General features: G+C 40.8%; 1 protein-coding gene across 1 annotated transcript in view; it reads left to right on the forward strand.

Annotated features, from left to right (window-relative positions):
- Positions 1 to 3,351: 3,351 nt before the first annotated feature.
- LOC148022062 (Translation elongation factor EF1A/initiation factor IF2gamma family protein) overlaps positions 3,352 to 23,500 on the forward strand; it is a 31,360-nt gene continuing 11,211 nt past the window's right edge. The window contains exons 1-6 of the mRNA XM_087697675.1: positions 3,352 to 3,898; positions 4,278 to 4,322; positions 4,435 to 4,512; positions 4,596 to 4,707; positions 23,223 to 23,268; positions 23,351 to 23,422. Coding sequence (XP_087553801.1) covers positions 3,463 to 3,898; positions 4,278 to 4,322; positions 4,435 to 4,512; positions 4,596 to 4,707; positions 23,223 to 23,268; positions 23,351 to 23,422 — 789 coding nt within the window. The 5' untranslated portion in view covers positions 3,352 to 3,462. The remainder of the gene's footprint in view (positions 3,899 to 4,277; positions 4,323 to 4,434; positions 4,513 to 4,595; positions 4,708 to 23,222; positions 23,269 to 23,350; positions 23,423 to 23,500) is intronic.

The following is a 23,500-nucleotide window of genomic DNA, read 5'->3' on the forward strand; positions in this document are numbered from 1 at the left end:
TTTTTCTCATCATGTTTATTGGCAATCATGATAGCCTATTGCGGGAGATAAAGAACAAATAGAAGAAACGTAAAAAATAATTATTTAAATATTAGAAACCTTTGTGTTATTGTAGTGTTTTCTATGGGCAACCCAAAGCATTGCAACTCATGCAAGACTAAAACTAGCCGATCTAGTCTTTTAAGTAAGGTTTAATGGTGATAGCAAAAAATAGGGGCGTTAGCAAATAGACTTGATAGATAGACCTTCGCAATTCAAAATATCAAGACATTGTTCCATTAACATTGACCTTAGCACTTGCATGGCCAAAAAGAGCCTTTACAATTCTCATAAATGTCTAGCCAAATCCCAACCATTTCAAAATGTTTACGACAAAGAACAAGCTAATTCTATTGTTGCTAAAGAGGCATAAGTGAGAAGGATGATGGCCCTAAATGGTTATGCTCTATGTTGTAGGGCACGTTCTCAAGTGGATGACGGCCCTAGATAGTTCTCCCTCGAGTGGAAAGTTGATAGAGATGTCTATCCTTTCCGAGTGTGACACTCTTGTGTGTGTGGGTGATTCCACTAGCAGTAGGTGATCCCATAATATACACATGAGCTAGTGTTAGTATCTTACTACTATATTATTTTTGCTATAGGTTCGGGACCTCTAGAGGGCTTTCTGAACCCATCCCCTTTTCCAAACCTCCCTTTTTCAATCAAAACCCCCTCCCCTCCCCTATTTCTCTTTCTCACGTGTAATCTCTCCTTTTCTTTTCCCCCTCCATTTTTTCATTAGAGCCTCCCTCCCCCCCCCCCCCCCCCCCCTTTTTTTTCCAATTAAAACCCCCTCCGCTTTTTAATTAAAATCCTCACCCCCCTCTCTCTCTTTCTCTCTCTCTCTCTCTCTCTCAGAGTTAGATTAAAAAAATTTAATTAAATAATTTTAAATTTTTTAATTTAAAGTTGTTCGAACATAGTTTTTTACACTTTGAGAGAGAGAGAGAGAGAGAGAGAGAGAGAGAGAGAAGAGAGAGAAGAAGGAGAAGAAGAAGAAGAAGAAGAAGAAGAAGAAGAAGAAGAAGAAGAAAACGGAGAGAGAAGGGGGGGGAGAGGAAAAAGAATAGTCATTTTTAAATTATACATTTTTAAATCCCCCTCCCTCCTATCTCTCATGTGTAGGGCCTAGATTCTCTCTCTCTCTCTCTCTCTCTCAACTAGATTAAACCTTTTAATTTAAAAGTTTAATTAAATATTTTTAAAAGTTTTTTAAAGTTAAAGATTTAAAATAGTTTTTCACACACTTTGAGAGGGAGATAAAAGAAGAAGAAGAAAGAGAAAAAGACGAAGAGAGGGGGAAAGCGAAAAGATAATTATTTTTTAAAATTAAATATTTTTAAATATAATTTTTGACTTAGAGAGAGAGAGACAGAGAGGAAATATATAATTTGAAAGAGAGAGAAAATAAGGGGAGAGAAAGGAAAAGATAGAAAAGAGAAAAATAGAGAGAATAAAAAATATATAGAGAGAAAAGAGAGTGAGAGAAAAAAACTTGAAAGAGAAAGAGAGATGAAAAGAAAAATAAGGAGATATATATAAAGAGCAGAAAAGAAAGAGGAGAGGGAGGGAGGGAGAGAGAAAGTAAATTATAGAGAGAGAAAATATTAAATTTAAGAGAGAGGGAGAGAGGAAAAGAAAAAAGAAAAAGAGAGGAGAGGGGGAGAGAGAGACAGAATGAAGAAAAGGAGAGAGAGAAAAAAGAAGAAGAAGAGAGAGAATTTGTACACACATAGAATTGTAGAGAGGAAAGAAAGAGAAAAGGAAAAAATTTAAAGAGAGAAGAAGAAAAAAAGGAAAAAAGAGGAGAGAGAAGGAAAAGAGAGAGAGAGAGAGAGAGAGAGAGAGAGAGAGAGAGAAGAAAAAATGAAAATTAGAAGAAAGGGGAGGAGAAGAAAAGGGGACAGAGACAGAGAGAGAATAAAAGGAGAGAGAGATAGGAGAAGAAAAGAGAGAATATAAATATAAAGAGAGAATTATACATAGGGAAAAGATAAATTTTACATACTTTAAGAGAGACTAGGGGGGAAAGAAAGTGAAAGAAGAAGAGAGAGAGAGAGAGAGAAGAAAAAAATGAAAATTAAAAGAAAGGGGAGGAGAAGAAAAGGGGGCAAAGACAAAGAGAATAAAAGGAGAGAGAGATAGGAGAAGAAGAGAGAGAATATAAATATAAAGAGAGAATTATATATAAGAAAAATATAAAATTTACATACTTTAAGAGAGACTGGGGGGAAAAGAGAGAGAGAGAGAGAGAGAGAAAACATGTAGAGAGAATTATAGAGAGAGAAAACATGTAGAGAGAGAGAGAGAGAGAGAGAGAGAGAGAGAGAGAGAGAGAGAGAGAGAGAGGGAACATATATAGAGAATTATAGAGAGAGGAATGATAAAATTTAAAAAGAGAGAGATAATAAAAATAGAGAAGATAGAGAGAAGGAAAAGAAGAGAGAGAGAGAGAGAGAGAAGAAAAAATTTAAAAAGAGAATGAAGAGAGAGAGAAGAAAAAAAAGAAGAGGGAAAGAGAAGGAAAAGAGAGGAGAGAGGGGGGAGAATAAAAGGAGAGAGAGAGAGAGAGAGAGAGAGAGAGAGAGAGAGAGGGGGGGGAAGCGGGGAGAGAAAAAAGGAGAGAGAGAACCAGGAGAGGAGAAAAAATAAACTAAAATAGAAGGCAGAGATAGAGAGAGAAAATTAAATATAAGAAATTTGGGGGAGAGAGAGTAAATAAAAATTTAGAAACAGAGAGGGAAAAGAGGAGAGAGAAAGATGAGAAATAGATTGTTGAGTGAAGTTGCAACGCGATATTGCTGCTTTGAGATAATGAAGCTACCGCGAAGCGGCCTATCGTTATGTGCGTGCGCGGAATGCTAGTTACACATTAGCTAGCATTGATGTGTATGTGAGTAAAGAATTCTTGCCAACATTCTTTTTCTTAGTCAGATGCTATTGGAATCCCTTGATTATTTACTTTTGGTGCTAACCGATGTTTAATAATGACTCAACCACCCATGAACCCTCTTGCCACATAAAACATGCCTTTTGACCTCGGTGCATCAATGGTGCTTGGCTCCGAGAGAATCTAGGCGCTGAGTGCCTGGTCAAAACTTATTGGGGTGAAGCAAGGATGCACATTGTGTATTGGTGCGTTGGACAATGGAGTGTGGTGGTTTGGATGGTCCCATACAAAAAGGTTAGAAAAAAGGAGAAAACCTACAAATTGGGAAAAAAAATGGTAAGAAAGGATGCCAGTTAATAAGTAAAAGGGCAAAACCTACAAATGCTAGTTAATAAATAAATAGGGGTAATTTGTGTCTTAAGATCAAATGTAGGCGCACAGAACTGCCCTTCTTCCTCACACAACTCAGTCATCTGTGTGCTGCGTGCTTTGTGCGTAGGGTTTCCGAGTCCATCTCGACCGGGATTTCTGCCATGGCGGAGCCCGATTCGTGGGAGGACGATGCTCCTCCAGCTCCCAGCAACACAAGCAGCAGCAGCAGTGGCAGGGGCGGCGGCGATCCCTCGCCACCCCGCCAGCCTGTCTCCAGACTCAACGCTAACGCTCCTTCCTTCACCTTCAACCCCTCTGCCCCTTCCTTCAACCCTTCCGCCACCCCCTTCACCCCCTCTTTCGCTCCTGCCCCCTCGCCTGCTCCTCCTTCTGTCAGCCTCGGCTCGCAATCGCCTGCCCCCGCTGACACCGGCAGTTTTCCTAATCCTTCCGAAGGATCTGAGGTCGTGAATGAAGCTGCAAACCCCCCTTCTACGGTGGCTGCTGCTGCCTCCTCAGTCACAGAAGCTAATGGGCCTCACTCGAAGGACGATGCAGATGAACTAAAAGGCGGCCCTTCTGATGATTCAGGGGCAGGTAAATTTTGTAGACGAATCTCAATTCCAAGAGAGTCATCAATCTCTTGCGAAGATCACGTACTTAAGATCCAGATGTCTTATGGCAACGGATTGGAGGTTTGAAACGTAGCTGTGGCTAGAAGCCGAGCGGGATTTAGTAGTGTTCTCACCTTAGGCGTTGCTTAACACTATACAAAGTACAAAATATTTAGATCACCGCAAGCATTTTGGCATACCGAGTAGTATCCTCTACCTGAAGGAGGCTTTTTCTCTATGTACAAACGATTCTCAGCTGCTCATAGAAAATTAGATTCACAGCTCCTCATAGAAAATTATACTCATGCTTTCAGAGATGGTTCTTTCTGTTTATGCTTTGATGATTGCTTATCTGCATGCAGATCATATTGAAGAAGTCATCGGTGATATGAATTCTCTAAGTTTAGGTAAGGCAGCAAAATGCTATTTGCAGTGATTACATCAATTAGATGCACAAAAACAGTTTTGGAGTATGCTGTAGTTATGCTATTGACTACATTTTTTACATCTCATCACCAGGTGTCCAAAATGAAGACAATGATGAGGAGGAAAAGGAGGAAAAACTACATTTGAATGTTGTGTTCATTGGACATGTTGGTAGGTTGTCTTTGCATATCCAAGCTTCATGGCCTGTATGTAGTCATTATATCTAAGGCACATTTTGATATGACTCTTACCAGATGCTGGCAAGTCAACTATTGGTGGCCAGATACTTTTTCTAACAGACATGGTAGACGAACGAACTATTCAAAAGTACGAAAGGGAGGCTAAAGATAAGAATCGCGAAAGTTGGTATGTGAAACAAGTTGTTTTATAATTGAGCTAGTTGTTATGGAGTTTGAACATTGTCGTGTCAAGGCTAGTAATATTTTGCTTTAATCAAAGAAAAGATACTATTGATCTTGTTTGATTTTGAATGTTGTAGGGTTAATATCTTGCTTGGGTCAAATTGAAAACCTATGTCAAGGGTCATTGTTGTGGAAGGATTTTCCTATCTTTGCTTGATATGACAAAGAGATTGAACTACATATCAAGAGGTTTGATTGCATTGCTGAATCGATCCAACCTTTTGTGGTTGTAGGCGTTTCAATCATTCATTGGCAAGCTTGGCCAGTCTCTTCAGAGGTATTTTGATGCCATGGGCTAGATGATGTCACACTAGTTAGAGGCATTTTCATGTCATGAGTTAGATGATGTTCATTACTCTTGTTATTCACACGGTAGAAAAAATATTGGCATTGATTGGAACAATCAAGAGGCCTTATTTCTTATTTATGATGCAACCTCCCATTCTCATATAGCTACATCATCAGCTTTACAAATGATTCAACAACCTTTTCCATATGTCACATTTTGAATGGATCCTAAATAGCAAGATGTAGTGCATATTGGAGTGTTGGAACTTGTTTCTCCATGTATGTTGCAATGTGAAGCTGAGGAGTGTTAAAATTGGGGATTTTGATCAATTGACAAAGATTTAGGTGGATATTTGGAGTGTTCCAATCAGCAAGATGTAGAGCGTATTAGAGGCCTTGGAGGTTTACTAGTGTGTCTTCTATATAGGGACAATGCCATTTGATAGTTGAATCATCAATTTACTAGTGTGTGTATAGCAAGTGCACATACTAGTATGTATATAACAAATGTATGTCGAATGTTCAATTTGCTAGTATGTATATAGCAAGTGCACATATATTCCGTGCATAAATTCAACTTAATGATACATTGCTACATTCTTGTGCATTTGTATATAACAACCTATTTTATCCTTTTAAAAAAAGGTTAAATGCTATAATAAATATATAGCATAACCTTTGTGAAAGAGTGAATGAGCATAACATTATGTGGTAGGTCATCGTTCAATTGAAAGGACAATCCTCAATCCTATTATCAAAAGTGGCCAACACTTCACAAGAATACTTGTTAAAGTCGTAGAATTGTACTTACATGAGGGTGTCACTTGTTGGTGAGACTAGTCAAATTTCTAGGGTATATCACAGGTGCCGACAAGCTAGCTAGGTGCTTAACACAAGGGCCACTTGGGCTGTATAGCTTGACGATGGTGAGCTCATGAAGCCTCAAGCCTTTTTACTTGGAAAGTTTGCTTTGAGTGATCAATGGCAGCAAATATTTTCCTTGAAATTGCTATCAAGTTCCTAATCGACTTTGAGACATGAGGAAGCACAGTTAATCCTAATCTTGATGTTGCATGCTGAAGCTTAATAGGTAATTAGGGTCTCTCAAGTGAACCTAATCACTTGTTGGAGAACCAGATAGAATGATTAGAGCAGCCCGTTGATTGGATTGGATAGCAAAGAGCACAAATGTTAAGATTTGAGTTCAATGGCTCTTTTATTTTCTTTAAAAATTAGAAGAGCTTGAAACACATGGATTTTAGGGTTGGCGAGAGGGATGAGATGATTATGCAATCACATAGACATAGCAAATGGGGTTGGATGGAGGCAAAATGCAGCAGATGGCAGCGTTGAAGATGAAGGTTTTGGAGAAAACTTGCACTTAAACAACTAATTCAATTGAATTGAGGTCAGATTGCACACTTGGATTGAAGAAGATATTGAATTGCAGTCAATGCTTGGACATGATGATAGTTGCAATTAAATGACTAAGCTGATCCATAAAATGCAGCAATTGACCAGAAAAGTTAGGCAAAACTAGAGAAAGTATTTTGTTGAAAATGTAGCGAGGGTAGCAATTTTTCAGAGTGGTATTGTGACATTAGTAAGTAGGTGGGGAATAGTAACATGGACTGGGCTTTGGGAATGGGAATGGAAAGGGGGAGCGGGGTAAGAATTGTCATCCCTTGTTATTATGAGAGGGGGCTCTAACTTGGGGATGGAATGGCACTAGGATGGAAAGCTAGAAAATGGCTATCCCTTGTTATTGGTGGGGCAGATTGAAAGTGTTAGAGCTTTGGGCTAAAGATTGGGTGCCAAATTGCAATGAAATGTAGCCATCATAGCAACATGGAAAGGGGGGAAGGAAACAGGGTCGGGGACTTGCAACAGCCAAAACTAGAGAATGGGGACCTGGGGGGAAATTTATTAATAAAATGCATTTTCACATGTAAAATAGTTTTCAGTTCATCACATAGGACTTTACTACAATGAAATACATGAAGAAGCACTTTTTAAGCTTTAAAAACATTAGAATTCATTGTATTTTATTAGTATATCATATAATGAACATGAGATGAGCAAATGGCAAATAACAAACCATATAGAAATTTAAAGATCGATGTATTACAAAAGAGTAAATGTCCACCGTCATGATTCATGTGCCATGAAAACTCGAGTCTAAACTTCAAAGGCAAGAACTAAATGTCAAAGGGAGGCAAATATGTTAAATAGTCAAAATAGATACTAGCAATTGGTAGGTTGTAACTAGTCGTAAAGCAACATAGAAAACGAAATTTCAGCAAGAATTAGCTCAAATCTAGAGCGTATCATTAAAATTTGTTAAAAACAAAAAGAGTATTTATAGCTCTCAGAGTGTTGGCCTTATGATCATGGGTACTAGGAATAGATAAAATGAGCATTCTTCTCCTCTTGCTCTTTCACTTGAAAAATGGTTGGTGTGTAATGTTATACTTTTATAGAGCATCCTCAAGTTAGCACTAACAATGACTAAATCTTTTATCTTATTCCACTATGAGGTGACTCCTTTTCTCTAAGGCAATATAACTATACATGCTTTTTAAATGGTCCAATTGACCATCATCACAATCATTAGAGCCTTTTCTTCTCTCATAGATAGCAAGTTGATCTTTGTCTTGTGCATGATATCTATATTAGGTATCATGTGCTCCAAAACAAGTCTCCAATGTAGATTGATCATAATGATTTTCTTAATTCTTAACCTAAAACTTAGGGTCTATAACAAAGGCAGTTAGCATTTCACCTCTCAACAAATAGATGATCCTATTCATTGCCTTTGTATACTTTGTTGATACATGGGTACACATCATGAATAAGTCTCAACAAGTGTATGATAGGATGTGCCATTGCATCTAATTTCTTTACATTCTCTTAGAGGTCATCGCACTCAGTCTTTTCCTTGCATAATATACCCATGGGAATGGTTGTCAATGGAGATATACTAAACTCATCACTAACAAAGAACTGTTTTGTTGCACCCATGGACTTTTTGAGGGATCTCAACATAAAAAACTTGTAGGCAAAGCGTGTTTTTAAATACTTTAGCATTTTTTTTGAATTTTTTGTGAACTCGTAGCAAAGGAATTGATGATTTAAAATAAAAGTAACCATTTGATATTCATCTTGTGTCATTGGCTAACTCACTAATATCCTTCAAAAGGTGGTTCAAGCAATGTGCCATACATGAGTAGAAATTGCATTTGAGTTGCCTAAGTGTGATATGAAGAAGTCCTTGAAATTTTCAATGCCAAATGAAATGTTTAAAGTTGAAGCCATGACTTTTGCGGAGGGATCTTATTGGGTTAATTTTCTTGGTAGTATCTAACTCCTTAGAATATATTTTACAGGGTAGATTAGGTTTAAGATTTTGGGCAATACAATCCCGCATATGATAGCCTTTTACAACAAACAAGTTGCACAATCTATATGAATAAAACTCGTGTTGAATTGGTTTTAAGTCATAGCAGCGTGAAATTACTTTTGTAGGAATCGGTTTGAAAAGAGTATTATGAACTTGGCTAAAAAAATAACTAGTTTAAGAAGAGATAGTGTGAATAGAGATGTGTGAGGGTTGATTTTAACCTTAGAAGGTTAGAAGAAGATAAGGAAGAGAATGAAAAAAATAATAGTGGATAGGGCGGCTAAAAATAATAGTGTGAATCCGATAGGCTAATGACATGTATTTGCAAGCGATAAATCAATCTAGAATAGCCTCACATAGCAAGTGATTGAATTCAAAGCATTAAGGCCATCCATTATTAATTAATCAACTCTTCTATCTCTTTCCTTCTCTTATGATAGAAGAAGTTGCCCCTAGCTTGTTGATAGAAGTTGCCCCTTTGCTTATGGCACAAGTAGCCCTTGAGCTTGAGCTAGACCCTTGCTTGGCAATAGCACTTGACAACTACCAAATGAAACCAAATAAGATTGATAAGGTTAATGAACCCAATATACCTCAATGCTTTAGTGATGATGGTTTCTTGATTTGCTTCAAGAACTCTTCTTGCTCTCAATCTTCAATGATATGATGGATGCATAATCTCATGGCCACAAGGATTGTGGCTTTGATATCAATTGAAAGAAGTGATTCATGGAGGCTCTTAAACAAGATAGGTTGTAGGTTTGAGAGAGCAAAGAACACCACACCCATTGCATAGAGCATGTCTCTTTAAATAGGCATATGAGTACATTATGTGCATTGTGTCCAATCCAGTTTGACTTGCCATCTCAGGTCCTTATCTATCGAACTCAGCATCCTTATTTTTTTACATTGTAAAGTACAATTTATATTGTGTTGCATATAAAGAAGGCACTATCCTTACATACACATAAATAAATGTTTCAAACATTATCCATTATTAAAGTGGTAGAGTGCGCATTTTAGTTTATTTGAATTTTGTGCTTGTTGTAATTAGTGTTGAATTAGGTTATTTACCATCGTATGTGAGGAGGAAGGCTGGTTTCAAGATTCCATCTTCAGGATACCATAAATTCTCTTGAATTGGTGGGCGTGAGGCATATGGGGATGTATGGCACAACTCCTTATAATATGCAATAACCAATGCGTGGCATGCAAGGCCCAATGTATTCGTGCATGGTTGATAATATGCATAACCCCATGTATAGCAATATTGGCATGATGTTGGAGCACAAAGTAGAAAGATTGGCAATGTATTTATGCAGCCCACTGTGTTTGGGACTCATGGTATTAATGCTGGTCATGCAAATGCTTCGTATAGTGTCGGTCATTAGGGAAATACAACTATTAATGCATATAATATATGAAAAAATGTATCTTGGTACAATTGGTAGTATGCAAATTTCCATGCACAAGCACATTGAGATAGCCCAAAGTATATAAACATGAATGTTTCGTAATGCATTTGGTAGCATGTGAGGTATACATGAGGGGCTAGTCAATTGGATGCAAGGTTTCATCTTAAGATAGAATTGCAACAATGTGAAAGTTCCAAGGATCTGTGTGCTCCAAAGAGACAAAGGTCTAGAATCTAGAGGAGGTTTTAAGGCGAGTAAAGTTAGAGGTAAAGTTTTCATATGCTTTTCGGTGAAGCTTCAACATTGTTCAACCTATGGAAAAATGCATTTGGATGGGAGAGGTATTAGCAAATTAGTGAGCTTAGGGTGAGTCTGTGCTGTAGAGGTTGTGGCCTTTTTATAGTATTGTTTTTGGCATTTTCTGGTGCCCTTTTTAGGGCTAGGGAGCATTAAATGCTGGTTGACCAGCATTAAATGTTGGCTGATTGCATTTAATGCTCCCCCCATTTTATGCCTATATATTGCTAGGGCTCCTCCTCCTCTTCTGTACTTCAGCCATCATTTGTGGATTCTTCTGAGGAGAGAGGAGCTGGTGCCAAGGTGCCCACTGGCTGCTAGGGCTCCTCCTCCTCTTCTGTACTTCAGCCATCATTTGTGGATTCTTCTGAGGAGAGAGGAGCTGGTGCCAGGGTGCCCACACAGCCAGTGACTCACTGTTGTATGCTGCTGTCTCGTGTTCGATATGGATTCCATTTCCCGGGCATACATTTGAGTTCTCATCTGTATTTGTGTTTATTTTTTTCTTGTCTTGTGTTTCAACAGTTTATTTCAGCATGTTGTTTATGCTTCCATTGCTGCACCACTTCTGACATGGTATTAGTTTTCAGGTTTTGTGTTTCTGCTGCGTTTTATTGCTGTTTTCAGGATTGCTTTACCCCTCTGCTGCCCTGGCGACTGCTGTCAACCTGATTGCGACCAGATTTTGGCTTCCATACTCTGCATTTTGATCAGCATATGCATCGCCTGCCTGTCCAACATCTTCTGCTACTTGTGTTTTCCTCATCAGGCTGCTGGCGACAGTTCCCTACACCTGTTTAGGCAGTGTACAGCCTGCGTTTTGCCGTTTACAACACTATTTTGGGCTGGGCGACTGGCAGAACAGGCCGTTTTTGCTGTTTCTAGCAGATTTCCACTGATTTTTTGACTTTGTGCAGCAGATTTTGGCTTATTTTGATAAGTTTTTGGGTTATACTGCATGTGAACTCTTGCTTTTTGCAATTTGTGCTCGTGGTTTAGCTGTGTTTCCTCTCCCAATCCCTCCTTTTCTCTACTTCTTTTCTAAATTCTCTCCAGATGGCTTCTCCATGCACATCCACTGATGATAAGCTCCATGGACCTGATTATTACACGTGGAGTGCGGTGATAAAGGCTTGGTTTATTCAGAAGCGGTTATGGTACGTGGTTGGCGGAGCTATGGTCCGTCCTCAACAACCTTCTCCTGTTCCATCTGATTTTGATGAAGATAATCATGAGGAGGTAGTGTTTACATGGGATTCGAATGATGCCCGTGCTTATTCGGCATTACTTCGGTGCATTTCCAAAGAAGCCCTACCGGCGGTCACCTCCTATAGGACAGTTCAGATGTATGGTCGAAGTTACAGTTGATGTACGAGGCTCCTTCCACCATGCGGGCCGTTACTCTCTATGAATAGCTCCAACAACTGAGGTTTGAATCCAAAGATACGATTCAATTTTTCCTACTTCGTGTTACCCAACTCTAAGACCATCTTCGCACTATGCAGTTTGCTCTATCAGAGGCACATCTTGTTGGTACGGTACTCTACAAGCTTTCTCGGGAATTTGATGGAGTAGTGAATGCTTTACAGGCGCAGACATCTACGACTCTTGTCAGTTTTCTTCACATATCCTCCATGCTACTTGAGCATGAGGCTACTTTGCGACTACAGGGGAGGCTTCCGTCACATTATGGAGGTTCAGGTGAGGCTTTTGCAGCTTCAGAGAGGGGTTCAAAGATGAAGAAGCCGAAGGCCCAGTGTTACCACCGTGGCTAGAAAGGTCATTTACGGTAGGACTTCAAAGAGTTACCGGCTTCTAGGAAGAAAAAGGAGCAGAAGACGAAGCGGGATACGACTCCTCCGACGAGTGATTGTCTGCCTCAGATTCCGATTCCGATTTCGATCCTCTAGCCAAGGCGAAGTCCAAGGCGCGGAAGGGATCCTCCTCTTCGGATCGAGGGAAGGGCTTAGTGGCCCCTTCCTTAGCTGCTTTCTAGTAGTGGTGATGCGGACATCCCTCATGACTCTCTAGTGCTAGAGAGGGAGTGTGAGGGTGGTGAGATGGAGCAGCTGTGCCTCATGTATATGTCTATATAGATGCACAGGATTCAGAGAGGGACATCCCTAACGCATCGTGCGAAGTTTGGCAGGTACAAATCCTGGAGCTAGGATTGACATCCAGGTCATGATGGGCCGATTACTTGATAGAGAGCAGGAGGCTTTCGTCTGGAGCTCACATGAGACACTTTGGCAGTTTTGGCGGAAGGCGGGGATTCCATGGTCACATGTTCAGAGACATGTTTGGCAGATTGGTCTTGTATGTCTTGAGTGACACAGGTGACATAACACAGAGAGTTGCTATGATTCTTCTCAATTTTTAGGTGGTGCTGTTATACTCGACATCGACGTCAGATACTCTCCGAGGCATCTTGGTGGTGGGCTGGCCACTCACTGCTTGGATATCCATGGTTCTTCTGGTGGTTCTATGTTGTATAGTTTATGATATCCCATCATTGTACTATTGTATTGTATCAGATCACCCTTGATCTGAGAGAGGGTGTTAGCAGATTAGTCAGCTTAGGGTGAGTTTGTGCTAGAGAGGCTGTGGCCTTTTTATAGTATTTTTAATGGCATTTTTTGGTGTCCTTTTTAGGGCTAGGGAGCATTTAATGTTGGTCGACCGGCATTAAATGTTGGTCGATTGTATTTAATGCTCCCCCATTTTATGCCTATATATTGCCAGGGCTCCTTCTCCTCTTCTGTTCTTCAGCCATCATTTGTGGATTCTTTTGAGGAGAGAGGAGCCGGTGCCAGGGTGCCCACACAGCCAGTGACTCACTGTTGTATGCTGCTGTCTTGTGTTCGATATGAATTCTTTTTTTTGGGCATACATCTGAGTTCTCATCTATATTTGTGTTTATTTTTTTCTTAACTTGTGTTTCAGCAGTTTATTTCAGCATGCTGTTTAGGCTTTCATTGCTGCACCACTTCTGATAGGAGGGTGATTTGGTAGATCATAATTAGTGATGCACTTTATCATGACAAGTTTCAATTAGAGCCGACTTTGGATTGGACTCTTTTATTTTTGGCAGGGCACATATGTCAACATGTATTTCGAGTAGTGGCAACAGATGCTTTGGTACATTGCAGTGCAATTGAGGACAATTGCAAGGATCTCATGGGGGTGATCTGTCATGAGGACGTGAAATTTTATTACTTCACTTAGTATTTGTTTAAAAGTTATTCAAATGTGCAAATGTGACTTGCACTTGTGAGGTGCACGTTAATTATTTCATAACGTGGGACCTAGGACCTCGAGATATCAATTGATACCAAAGGCAAACGTTGTAATAAGTTATGTTTGACAGGTACTAGGTGATACTTAGTGTCAGATGTTGGCCTATACCAATTTATTGGCCACCAATGTTAGTGGGGTGACATTAGAGACTAGGCATTAATTAATTGATTAATGCCGATCTAAGGGCTAATAACCACGTAGGGATACTTGGGAGGCAGATTGCCCTAGCTTGTTTAATTATTGGTTGGTGGAATCCTTAATGGCGTACGCAAGCAGAGATATTACATTCTTTGAAGATTCTTGATAAAAAATGGAGTATCATTTTTATGGATTTTGTGATAGGATTATCTCATATGAATTGAGATCGTGATGTAATTTGGATTGTGGTCGACCGATTGACAAAAAAGGCTGGACTCATTGTGACAAAGACGATTGTCATAAGCTAGGAGTTGGCTACTCTTTTTGTTGAGCACCTTTATATGCTTTATGATTTGCTCAATGAAATAGTTAGTTCTAAAGGTCTTAAGTTTATTGGCCCCTTTTGGTAGATGGTCTTTCAAAAATTGGAACCTTGATTGTTCCTATTGTCCTTGGAGCATCATGAGATTGATGGACAGATTGAAAGAGCAAATCAAACTATGGAGGCTATGTTGTATGTACACATTTTTCACAGACAATTCGATTGGGAGCATTACCTTCCTTAGATTGAGTTTTCTTATAAAAGTGCTAAGCATTTGGCTCTTGGGTTCACTTTGTCTATGTTGATGAGCCCAAACCATTGATTGTTGTGGAGCTCAAGGTGGTGAAAATGTAGCTCATTATCTTGTGAGAGTGCGCAACGAAAGAAGGAACACAAACACAAAGAGAGAAAGAGAGAGAGAAAGCAGAAGTTGAAGGAAGAAATACTGCACTGATTGAAGATAATGATGAGGGTAGATCAGTCCTTGCATGCAGCCCAAGGTGTTAGTGAAGGCACCAAATTAGGTTGCGATGATGGTAGCACCAATGTTAGAATGTTTGAGAGATGGAGTGTGCTGAATTTGCAAAAGAGTGATTTGCTAAGTGTGGGAGGTGTGCTATATACAGCCACGTTCACCAAAATCTGGTCGATTGCATATAGGAGTATGTCCTAAATTTGGTTGACTATAGCAGATGAAGGTACAATTGCAATAAATGCAGTCCGATTGCATAGAAAAAATGAAAAAAATGTTGTTGGGAATAATGGGCCATCGTGCCTTTTATATGTGCACGGGTGTGAACACACCCTTAGCACATTGTACTTTCATACATATATCTATCTAAAAACCTAAAGTGGTACTCATCATTGTACCTAAAAACGTGTTCACTCTCTACTCTGCTCTCTCGCACCCTAACTGTCTCTCTCACTGTGCGTAACGACTGTCTGCCTCGATCTCCGTGCCTAACCTTTCCCTACAAACTGGTATCAGAGCGTAAGGTGCTGTAGACCGTCGTCAGGCTGAGGCAGAAGACTAGCGTGGTGACGAGAGCTCAAAGGCGAGCAGGAGAGTCATAGGTGTAAGCTGCAGTCAGTAAACAGTCGGACAAGGTGACGGACTGGCTGCGTGACAGGTAATGGACTGCAGCTGGTCGGGGGTCCAGTGCGGACTACGGTGATAGGCGACAGCTGCATGCGACGGGCGACAACTGCACGGCGACAGCGGGCGCTGATGAGTGCGACCAGCCGGCGGGGTTCCAGGCTCACGGTGACGCCTGGCGGGTCAACGGACCTGTCAAAATTTTAAAAAAAATCAATCTTTTTTTGAAAATTCCTTATACCCATTGATGGGGTTTTGCGTGTGTAAGCACAAAATCTCAAATTTGTGCAATTTTGGCCCAAAAAGTTGGGGCTTCGCCAGACTGAGCACTGTTTGTGAAAAATTGAGGCATCTACGTTGGAATTGCAGACATTCTGCGCATTTGAATTGGGGATTTTGCCAAAATTGTTGAAATTTTGCCCATTTGAGTGAAATTTCTCAACATTTGGCCCAGAAATTTGGGGCTTTTCCCAGATTTGGAAAATTTGATGCAAGACAAGCAAATTTGTCTCAGAAATTGCAGGAATTTGTGACATTTTGTCCCCGACATTTGGGGCTTTTCATGTACATGCACAAATTGGGCTGAAATTGGCCCAATGTCTCGACATTGAGGCACATTGGACTCCGTGCAATTTGGGGGGTTTTGCGATTTGGGCAAAATTTGTGCAGCATTTGGTCACTTTATGTACATGCAGGTTGAATTCCGCGCAATTTGGACATCAACACTTGGTAAAATTTGGGGGTTTTGCTGAAATTGCTTTATTTTGGCAAAATTGGACAATTCTATGCATGATAGAGGAAATGCAGATGTGTGTTTGACGCTTTGAGCACAAAATTTTGGGGCTTTTGACCGTTCATGTCGAATTTTATGCCCGTGGGTACATGTACAACAGAAATTGCAGCTTCAATTTTGGGATTTCTCATGTAATGTGATGCACATGCCCTTTGGAACAGCTGTAATCAGTTGGATAATGCTTTTGAAAACTTAATTACATATCTGAAATCTGTACTTCTGCGTGGTCATTTATTGCTGATTGGTACTTGTTTGTACCTTGGTCACTTGGGTGACAATTTGGGCCTGCATTTGCTGGTTTTTTGGTCACATTTGGGCTGAAAACCATGGCTTGGTGCAATGACAGCAGTAATTTGATGCATATCAAGAAGCTTGAAGGCGCACATAATTTTGCAGTGTGGCAACACCAGTGCTACAATATCATATTACAAAAGAAGCAGGCAAAGCCGATCAAAACTAAAGGGGCAAAGCCTGCGGACATGGATCAGGACGATTGGGATGAGTTGAATGAGCTTGCATGCTCAACCATAGAGCTATGGATTTCTGATGCCTTGCTCTTCAACATTGAAGGTTTGGATTCTGCATATGCTATATGGACTAGATTGGAAGAACTGTATGCACAGAAGAGTGCTGCAAGCAAAGTGTATTGGCTGAAAAAGCTTATGGATTTGCGTATGAAAGAAGGTACAGCAATGTCTACTCACTTGAGTGAGTTTAACTCCATTTTCAGCCAGCTGGTTGCCTTGAAGTTCATGATTGATGAGGAATTTAAGGCTACTTTCTTGCTTTGCACTCTACTAGAGAGTTGGGATACATTCAGGACTGCTATGAGCAATTCTAATGTGATCCTTTTGTATGCTGATGTATGATGTAGAGAGTGCTCTACTTATGGAAGAGATGAATTGGCAGAACAATGCATCCAGTAAGTCTTCTAGTGCTTTGCATACTAGGGGCAGATCACAGCAAAAGGGAAAATATGATGGCAAGGGACGCAGTAAATCACGTGGCAAAGATGTTGAATGCCATCATTGTGGCAAGAAGGGTCACTTCAACGTGATTGCTACAAATAGAAGAAAGAGAAAGGAAAAGGCAAGAAGACAGATGATTGCAAGGAAGAGAAGAAGGACAGTTAGCCTGTAACCGGCCTGTTCTCTGGAAAGGGCGGTAGTGTACAACCAAAATATATAAATCCTTTCACCCAATTCACAGTCGCCCACTTTACCTGAACTTAAAGACACAGAATCAAGAAGACATATAGGAAGCTAGAATGCCCCTGTTGTGACATAGACACCCTGTTGGCCCCTAAGTCAGGCGCCCCTTGCGGTATTTCTTTATTTTTAAAAAGAGAAAAAGTACTATGGGCTGTCTTTCACCTATTCTGGGTGAAATTTGGCAGCATAACAGTACAATTACTGACCCAAAACAAGCTGACCAGGAGGGGAAACTCTGCCCAAGTTTGAAACTTCTGGTTGGAGTGCAGAATTGACCATTTCAGTCTGCTGTAATTACTGGTTCAGACCTGTTCTGAAACCTGTTTTCAACTCATACTGTTCCCTGTACTGTTCAGCCCACTGTAGTTACTGGTTCAGTCCTGTTCTGAAACCTGTTTTCAGCTCATATTGTTCCTTGTACTGTTCTGCATCATCTGTGCCAAGTGCCCCTTGACTCTGACACCAATTGGGCTCTGAAATAACCTTTGAACAGTCCAAAATCTGTACTGATTTAGTGCTGTTTCAGACACCTGCTTGGTGAGATTACCACCCTCACCTATTCCTGCTTGGGAACTGCAAACAACTGCTCCTGTTCCTGAAGAAAGGAGGCTCTTGCCTCATGCAAAGACAACATATTCCCACACAACTGTACATAAATCAGAAGAAAGGCCCTTGATTCTGAAGCATAACCATACCGTGAGGGAGAAAGAGAGAGAGAGAGAGAGTAGGGGGCAAGCTCAAGCCTTTGTGCATCATGGACAAGGTAGGCAAGCTCTCAAATCTTCTCCATCAGCAACTGTTCCTCCATCCTCCTCAAATGAGCTCCCAAAGACCCAAAAAACTGCACGCTAGCCCTCTTTAAAGAGGTAAGTGCACCAATTTGTGCCAAATGGCAGCACTGGAAGATATTTCCCGTTCTAACCTTTCGGTCTAAAATTCTCCATCCTCGGTGCAAAATTTGACCTCGGCACAGACCAGAGGATTAATCCTCGTGCAAAAACGAAGATAATGACGCGAACAGATTCTGGGGTCCAAAAATAGTAACTCCCTAAATTTTAGGAGTTGCTTCCATTCCATCCCCACTAGTCTTCTAACCATCTTTGCAGACTATGGCTACATCCAAATTTGCAATGTAGCTCAACTGAAAGTGAATTTCCATTGATGACCCCACATGGACTGGTTATTGCCAGAGGTTGCAAGAGTGATACGTTGTATCCACTTCATGTATCTTTAGGGGGAAAGAAATATTTTGTCACCTTCGTCGATGATGCTACATAGAAGGTATGGGTTTACCCTATTCGTAGCAAGGATGAAGTGCTTGACAAATTTAAAAAATTCTTGGCATTGGTTGAAAATCAGACAGATAAGACACTTAAGTGTTTTCGCTCTGACAATGGTGGGGAATATGTGTCCAAGGCCTTTCAGGCATTTTGTGACAGCAAAGGGATAAAGAGGGAGCTCACTGCCCCTCATAATCCACCCCAAAATGGAGTTGCAGAGCATATGAATTGGACCATACAGGATAAGGTCCGTACGATGCTGTCTCATGCTGCATTATCCCATGTTTTTGTGCAGAGGCTGTTATGACAGCTGTTCACCTGATTAATTGGTCACCAAACAGGTCTTTGGGGGGGGGGGGGGGGGAGTTCCCCAAGAAGCATGGTCGGGCAAGCTACCTTCATATGCTCATCTGAAAGTGTTTGGTTGCGAGGCTTATGTGCACATTCGTAAAGAAAAACACAGCAAACTTGAGCCAAAGTCCTGTAAATGCATTTTCCTAGGATATGGTGACGAGGGTGAAATGGGGTTAAAATTGTGGGATCCTGAGAAAAGGAAAGTAGTACGTAGCAATGACGTTATCTTCCGAGAAGATCGCATGCACAAACAGCCCGAAAAGACTGAGGAGGTTCGTAGGGTTGTATTCGGGAAAGAAATACCTTTTGGACAGCAAAATGTGCCCGCTGTACAGCAGCAAATACCTGCTGTAAATGAACCTATAAATGCAGGAAATGATGCTGGAAATGATCAGCCAGCTATTGCCCATGAAAATGAGCCATTACATGTGCATGAACAGCCAGGACATTAAGCTGTTAATACTGATTTGCAGGCTGAAATGCCAGGACAGCATGCTGAAAATGGAAATTTGCAGGAATAGCGAGCAAACAATGACCATTGGGTTAGGAGATCGTCTAGGGTTACTAGACAACCTGACAGGTTTGTTCTTGGTGCAATTAATGTGGCTGATTATGTAATGTTGACAAATTATGATGAACCGTCTTGCTTCAAGGAAGCAATGGACAGGCAGGACAGCAAAAAATGGTATAAAGCCAGGCTGTTAGAGATGGAATCTCTTGAAAAAAATGGCACTTGGGACTTGGTGCAGTTGCCTAAAGGGCAGAAAATCCTTCCGTGCAAATGGGTTTACAAAATGGTCACTTTTGGTTCCTTACCAAAGTACAAAGCAAGATTGGTTGCAAAGGGGTACAAGCAGAAGCATGGAATTGATTTGATGAGATTTTCTCTCCTGTAGTCAAGATGACTACATTGAGAATCATTTTGGCCTTGGTTGCAATTGAGGATATGGAGCTCATACAGATGGATGTAAAGACTGCGTTTTTACATGGTGATCTGCATGAAGATATATATATATGCAGCAGCTTGAAGGGTTTGTTGAACAAGGGAAGGAAAAAATGGTATGTAGACTCAAAAGGAGTTTGTATGGGCTGAAACAAGCACCAAGAGAATGGTATCATAAGTTTGATACATTCATGCAATCCCAAGGCTTTCATAGAAGTCAAGTGGATCACTGCTTGTACACCAAGAAGGTAGCAGATGGCAGCCTGATTATCTTGGTTTTGTATGTAGATGACATGCTGATTGTTGGCAGGGATACTTATGCCTTGGATTCATCGAAGCAAAGTTTTCATGGCAGCTTTGACATGAAGGATCTTGGTGATGTAAATCACATTCTTGGCATGCGAATAATCAAAGATAGATCGAAAGGCTTACTCTATCTATCTTAACAGGAGTATATCTCCAAAGTTTTGCAGCGTTTCAATATGGAGGGGGGAAAAATAATTGGGGTTCCATTGTCTCCATATGTGAAACTTAGTGCAGAGAACAACCCTACATTTGATGATGAGAAGGTTGAAATGGCCAAGATACCATATGCTTCAGCTGTTGGCAGTTTGATGTATGCTATGGTTGCTACACGTCCTGACATGGCCTTTGCAGTGGGAGTGGTTAGTAGATGCATGGCAACCCCTGGCAAAAAGCATTGGGATGCGGTGAAAGGTATTATGAGATACCTCAAAGGCACAAAAGAGTTGTGCATTTGCTTTGGAAAGCAGAAGGCATCTGTTGTTGGCTTTATGGATGTAGATTATGCTAGTCATGCGGACTGTAGGAAGTCCACTTCTAGGTATATGTTTACTTTCACAGGAGGAGTAGTCTCTTGGATCTCCAGGCTACAAAAGTGTGTTGCATTGTCTACTACAGAGGCAGAGTATATAGCTGGCACTGAGGCATGCAAGGAGGCTTTATGGCTTTCACGTCTGGTGTGAGAGCTTGGCATCACAGAGTTACTTGTTCTCCATTGTGATAGTCAGAGTGCTATCATGCTAGCACGGAATCTTGTCTTTCATGCAAAGACAAAGCACATACATGTGAAGTACCACTTCATTAGAGATGTACTTGACAGCAAGAGTATTGAGCTCGTCAAAGTGCATACAGATGATAATCTTGCAGACCTTCTCACGAAGGGTCTTCCAGTAGAGTGGTTTGCTCATTGCCGATAGATGATGGAGTTGGATAAATATATTTATTTAAGCTTTGTACATACCTAGACTTAGTTGATTCTTTTCTCCTCTTAAGGCATATTGTCTTTAGGTGGGAGGTTGTTGGGAATAAAGGGCCATCGTGCCTTTTATATGTGCACGGGTGTGAACACATCCTTAGCACATTGTACTTTCATACATATATCTATCTAAAAACCTAAAGTGGTACACTCGTCATTGTACCTAAAAACGTGTTCACTCTCTACTCTGCTCTCTCACACTCTATCTATCTCTCTCACTGCGTGTAGCGACTTTTTGCCTCGATCTCCGTGCCTAACCTTTCCCTACAGAAAAATAATGACAATCTCTCCTAAGCAGTCGTAGATCAAAAAGTCAGTGGTAGGAGATGTCAGCCAACTGACAGACCATGGAAATGCACAATAAATGCGCCTAAAACAGAAGAAATGCACTCTAGAATGCAAGAGCTTCCATGTCTCCATTAGACTCTGACAGGAGCTCACAACTAGGAGATGATAGACTGATAGGACTAAAATAGGCAGGCCAACATATCCACGATAGACTTTCGATGTGATATGCTAGAGATACTAATGATTGCAAAGAAAAACATTAAAATGGTTCGAGATCGTGCCCCATTTTATGCTAAGCAAGATTGTACTCCTCGAGAGCTCAAGGAGGGCACGTGGGTTATCTTAAAGTCTCAAAGGACTTTGATTCAATATCTATTGGCAAGTGTTGTAAGTTATCTTCAAGGTATTGTGGTCCTTTCTAGGTTGCTAAGAAGATAAGTAGCGAATCCTATGAGCTTGATTTACCTTTGGAGTTCACTCGGTCTTCTACATGAGTTCTTTTGAAGAATGACTAGGGCAAGGTGTAGTGATGTTTCCGATTGATGAAGTCCCATAGCTTGAGGATATTGCTCATTATGTTATAGTTGAACTTGAATTGGTTCTTGACCATAGGACTTAAAGATATTGTCAGCCCATTTATCTTGAGTTTTTGGACAAATGGAAAAACCACCCATAGGCGGAGGCTACTTTGGAGTCGGTACGAGGTACACTCATTGAAGAATCGTTTTTCCCACTTTGTTCTTGAGGTGATTGTTCGAGGATAGTGGCCATTCATAGGGGAGAAAGTGTTACATCCTTGGACATTTGGATGAGCGCTAGTAGCATTGATCACAGTGGTTATGAGGTGAATTAGTCTGTATATACTAAGGGTACTTCCAAGGTTAGGGCAACTGAACTCTATTTATAGGATGCAAGCCCCTATTGTGCACATCATTGTGTGATCACAACTCTTGGACTCTTGGCTTGTAGATCAACGTGTTCACACAAAGGGAGTGTATGGGTTGGTGGTATGGAACACCAACTCTTGGGGCGTGGTTGTGACCCGATGTGTTGCTTGCTCCCAAGCTCAAGGGGTGAGCCTGTTTGCCTCTATGGCTGGAAGGTGAGTTTGATATCCATTTCCCATATGTTAACAGATATAGCTTGTGCTGTTCTCGTGTGCAGGTTTGATCCTAGGTGGATGTTTCACTAGACATGTCCATGTGACCCAGGTGTTATTGGATACCTATTGTACAAAAGAGGAACATATCTTGGGCATACATACACTTGGCACCCTACCATGAATTGCGTCTTAAAGAGCCAAGAGGTTAGACTATCCTGCATAAAATTTGGGCTACGTCTTGGAGTGCAGAGCTCCTCTAGGCTCTCACACTTGAGCTTAAAAGAAAATGCTTATGGCCTAGGCAATGTATTTCCCGATTGGTGGTCCTGTCCATAGAAAGGAAAAACATGGAAAAGAAGCATTTGCTAGAAAAGCATTGCTCTACAAATAGCCGACCAATCACCAAACTCCAGTTCACCCATAGGCAGCCTGTCTCAAGGTGTGCACATCTTGTTCATTTAAGGTTTTTGAGTTTGCAGTGAGGATATAGCCCTCTTGAGACCGGGCTTTCAGGCCTGTTTTCTTATGAGCAGCAGAAAGGAAACATATTACTGTGCAGTGTGCACAAGTAGAAATTGTTACATATGTTTTGATTAATAATGTGCAATTTGTGCAAATTTGATGCGGAATTATAGATAGAGATGAAACAGGCCTCTGGTGCCCTTATTACACAGGTGCACATGCATGTTCGTACATTTGCATGCTTGTAGGCAGGAAGAGTATGGTACACAAGTATAAAGGATAGGGAACTCGGAGGGTCTCTACAAAGGGTAATCTAAAATGGTGGACAAGTCAGGTGAGAGGAGGCAGATAGGTAGCTCCAAGCTAACACATTTTCCAATTGAGTTTGTACATATTTTAGGAATTTTATGTGCACTTCACTGTTTGACTACCCAGATGCTTATAGACTTGATTTTAACTGACAAGGTATTTGTTTCCCTACCCCCCTTTGGCAGGTACATGGCTTACATTATGGATACAAATGAAGAGGAACGTTCCAAGGTGTGGTGAGCTTTTCAATAACATGTGATTCTTCCCATCTGAAACTAGAAGACTCAATAAAATGTGTGTATGATTTGAGTAGGGAATAACAGTGGAGGTGGGGAGAGCACATTTTCAGACAAGTCAGCGACGGTTCACTGTTCTTGATGCCCCGGTGAGTAGTTAGTCCAAATTATGAACTGCCGTGCTCTTGATATGTCCTGCTTTTGATTCATTTGTAACTGTTCCATGG

Source organism: Lygodium microphyllum, chromosome 17 (genome assembly GCF_053477565.2).
Source record: "Lygodium microphyllum isolate KBCC chromosome 17, Lygodium_microphyllum_v1.1.10, whole genome shotgun sequence".
NCBI lineage: Eukaryota > Viridiplantae > Streptophyta > Polypodiopsida > Schizaeales > Lygodiaceae > Lygodium > Lygodium microphyllum.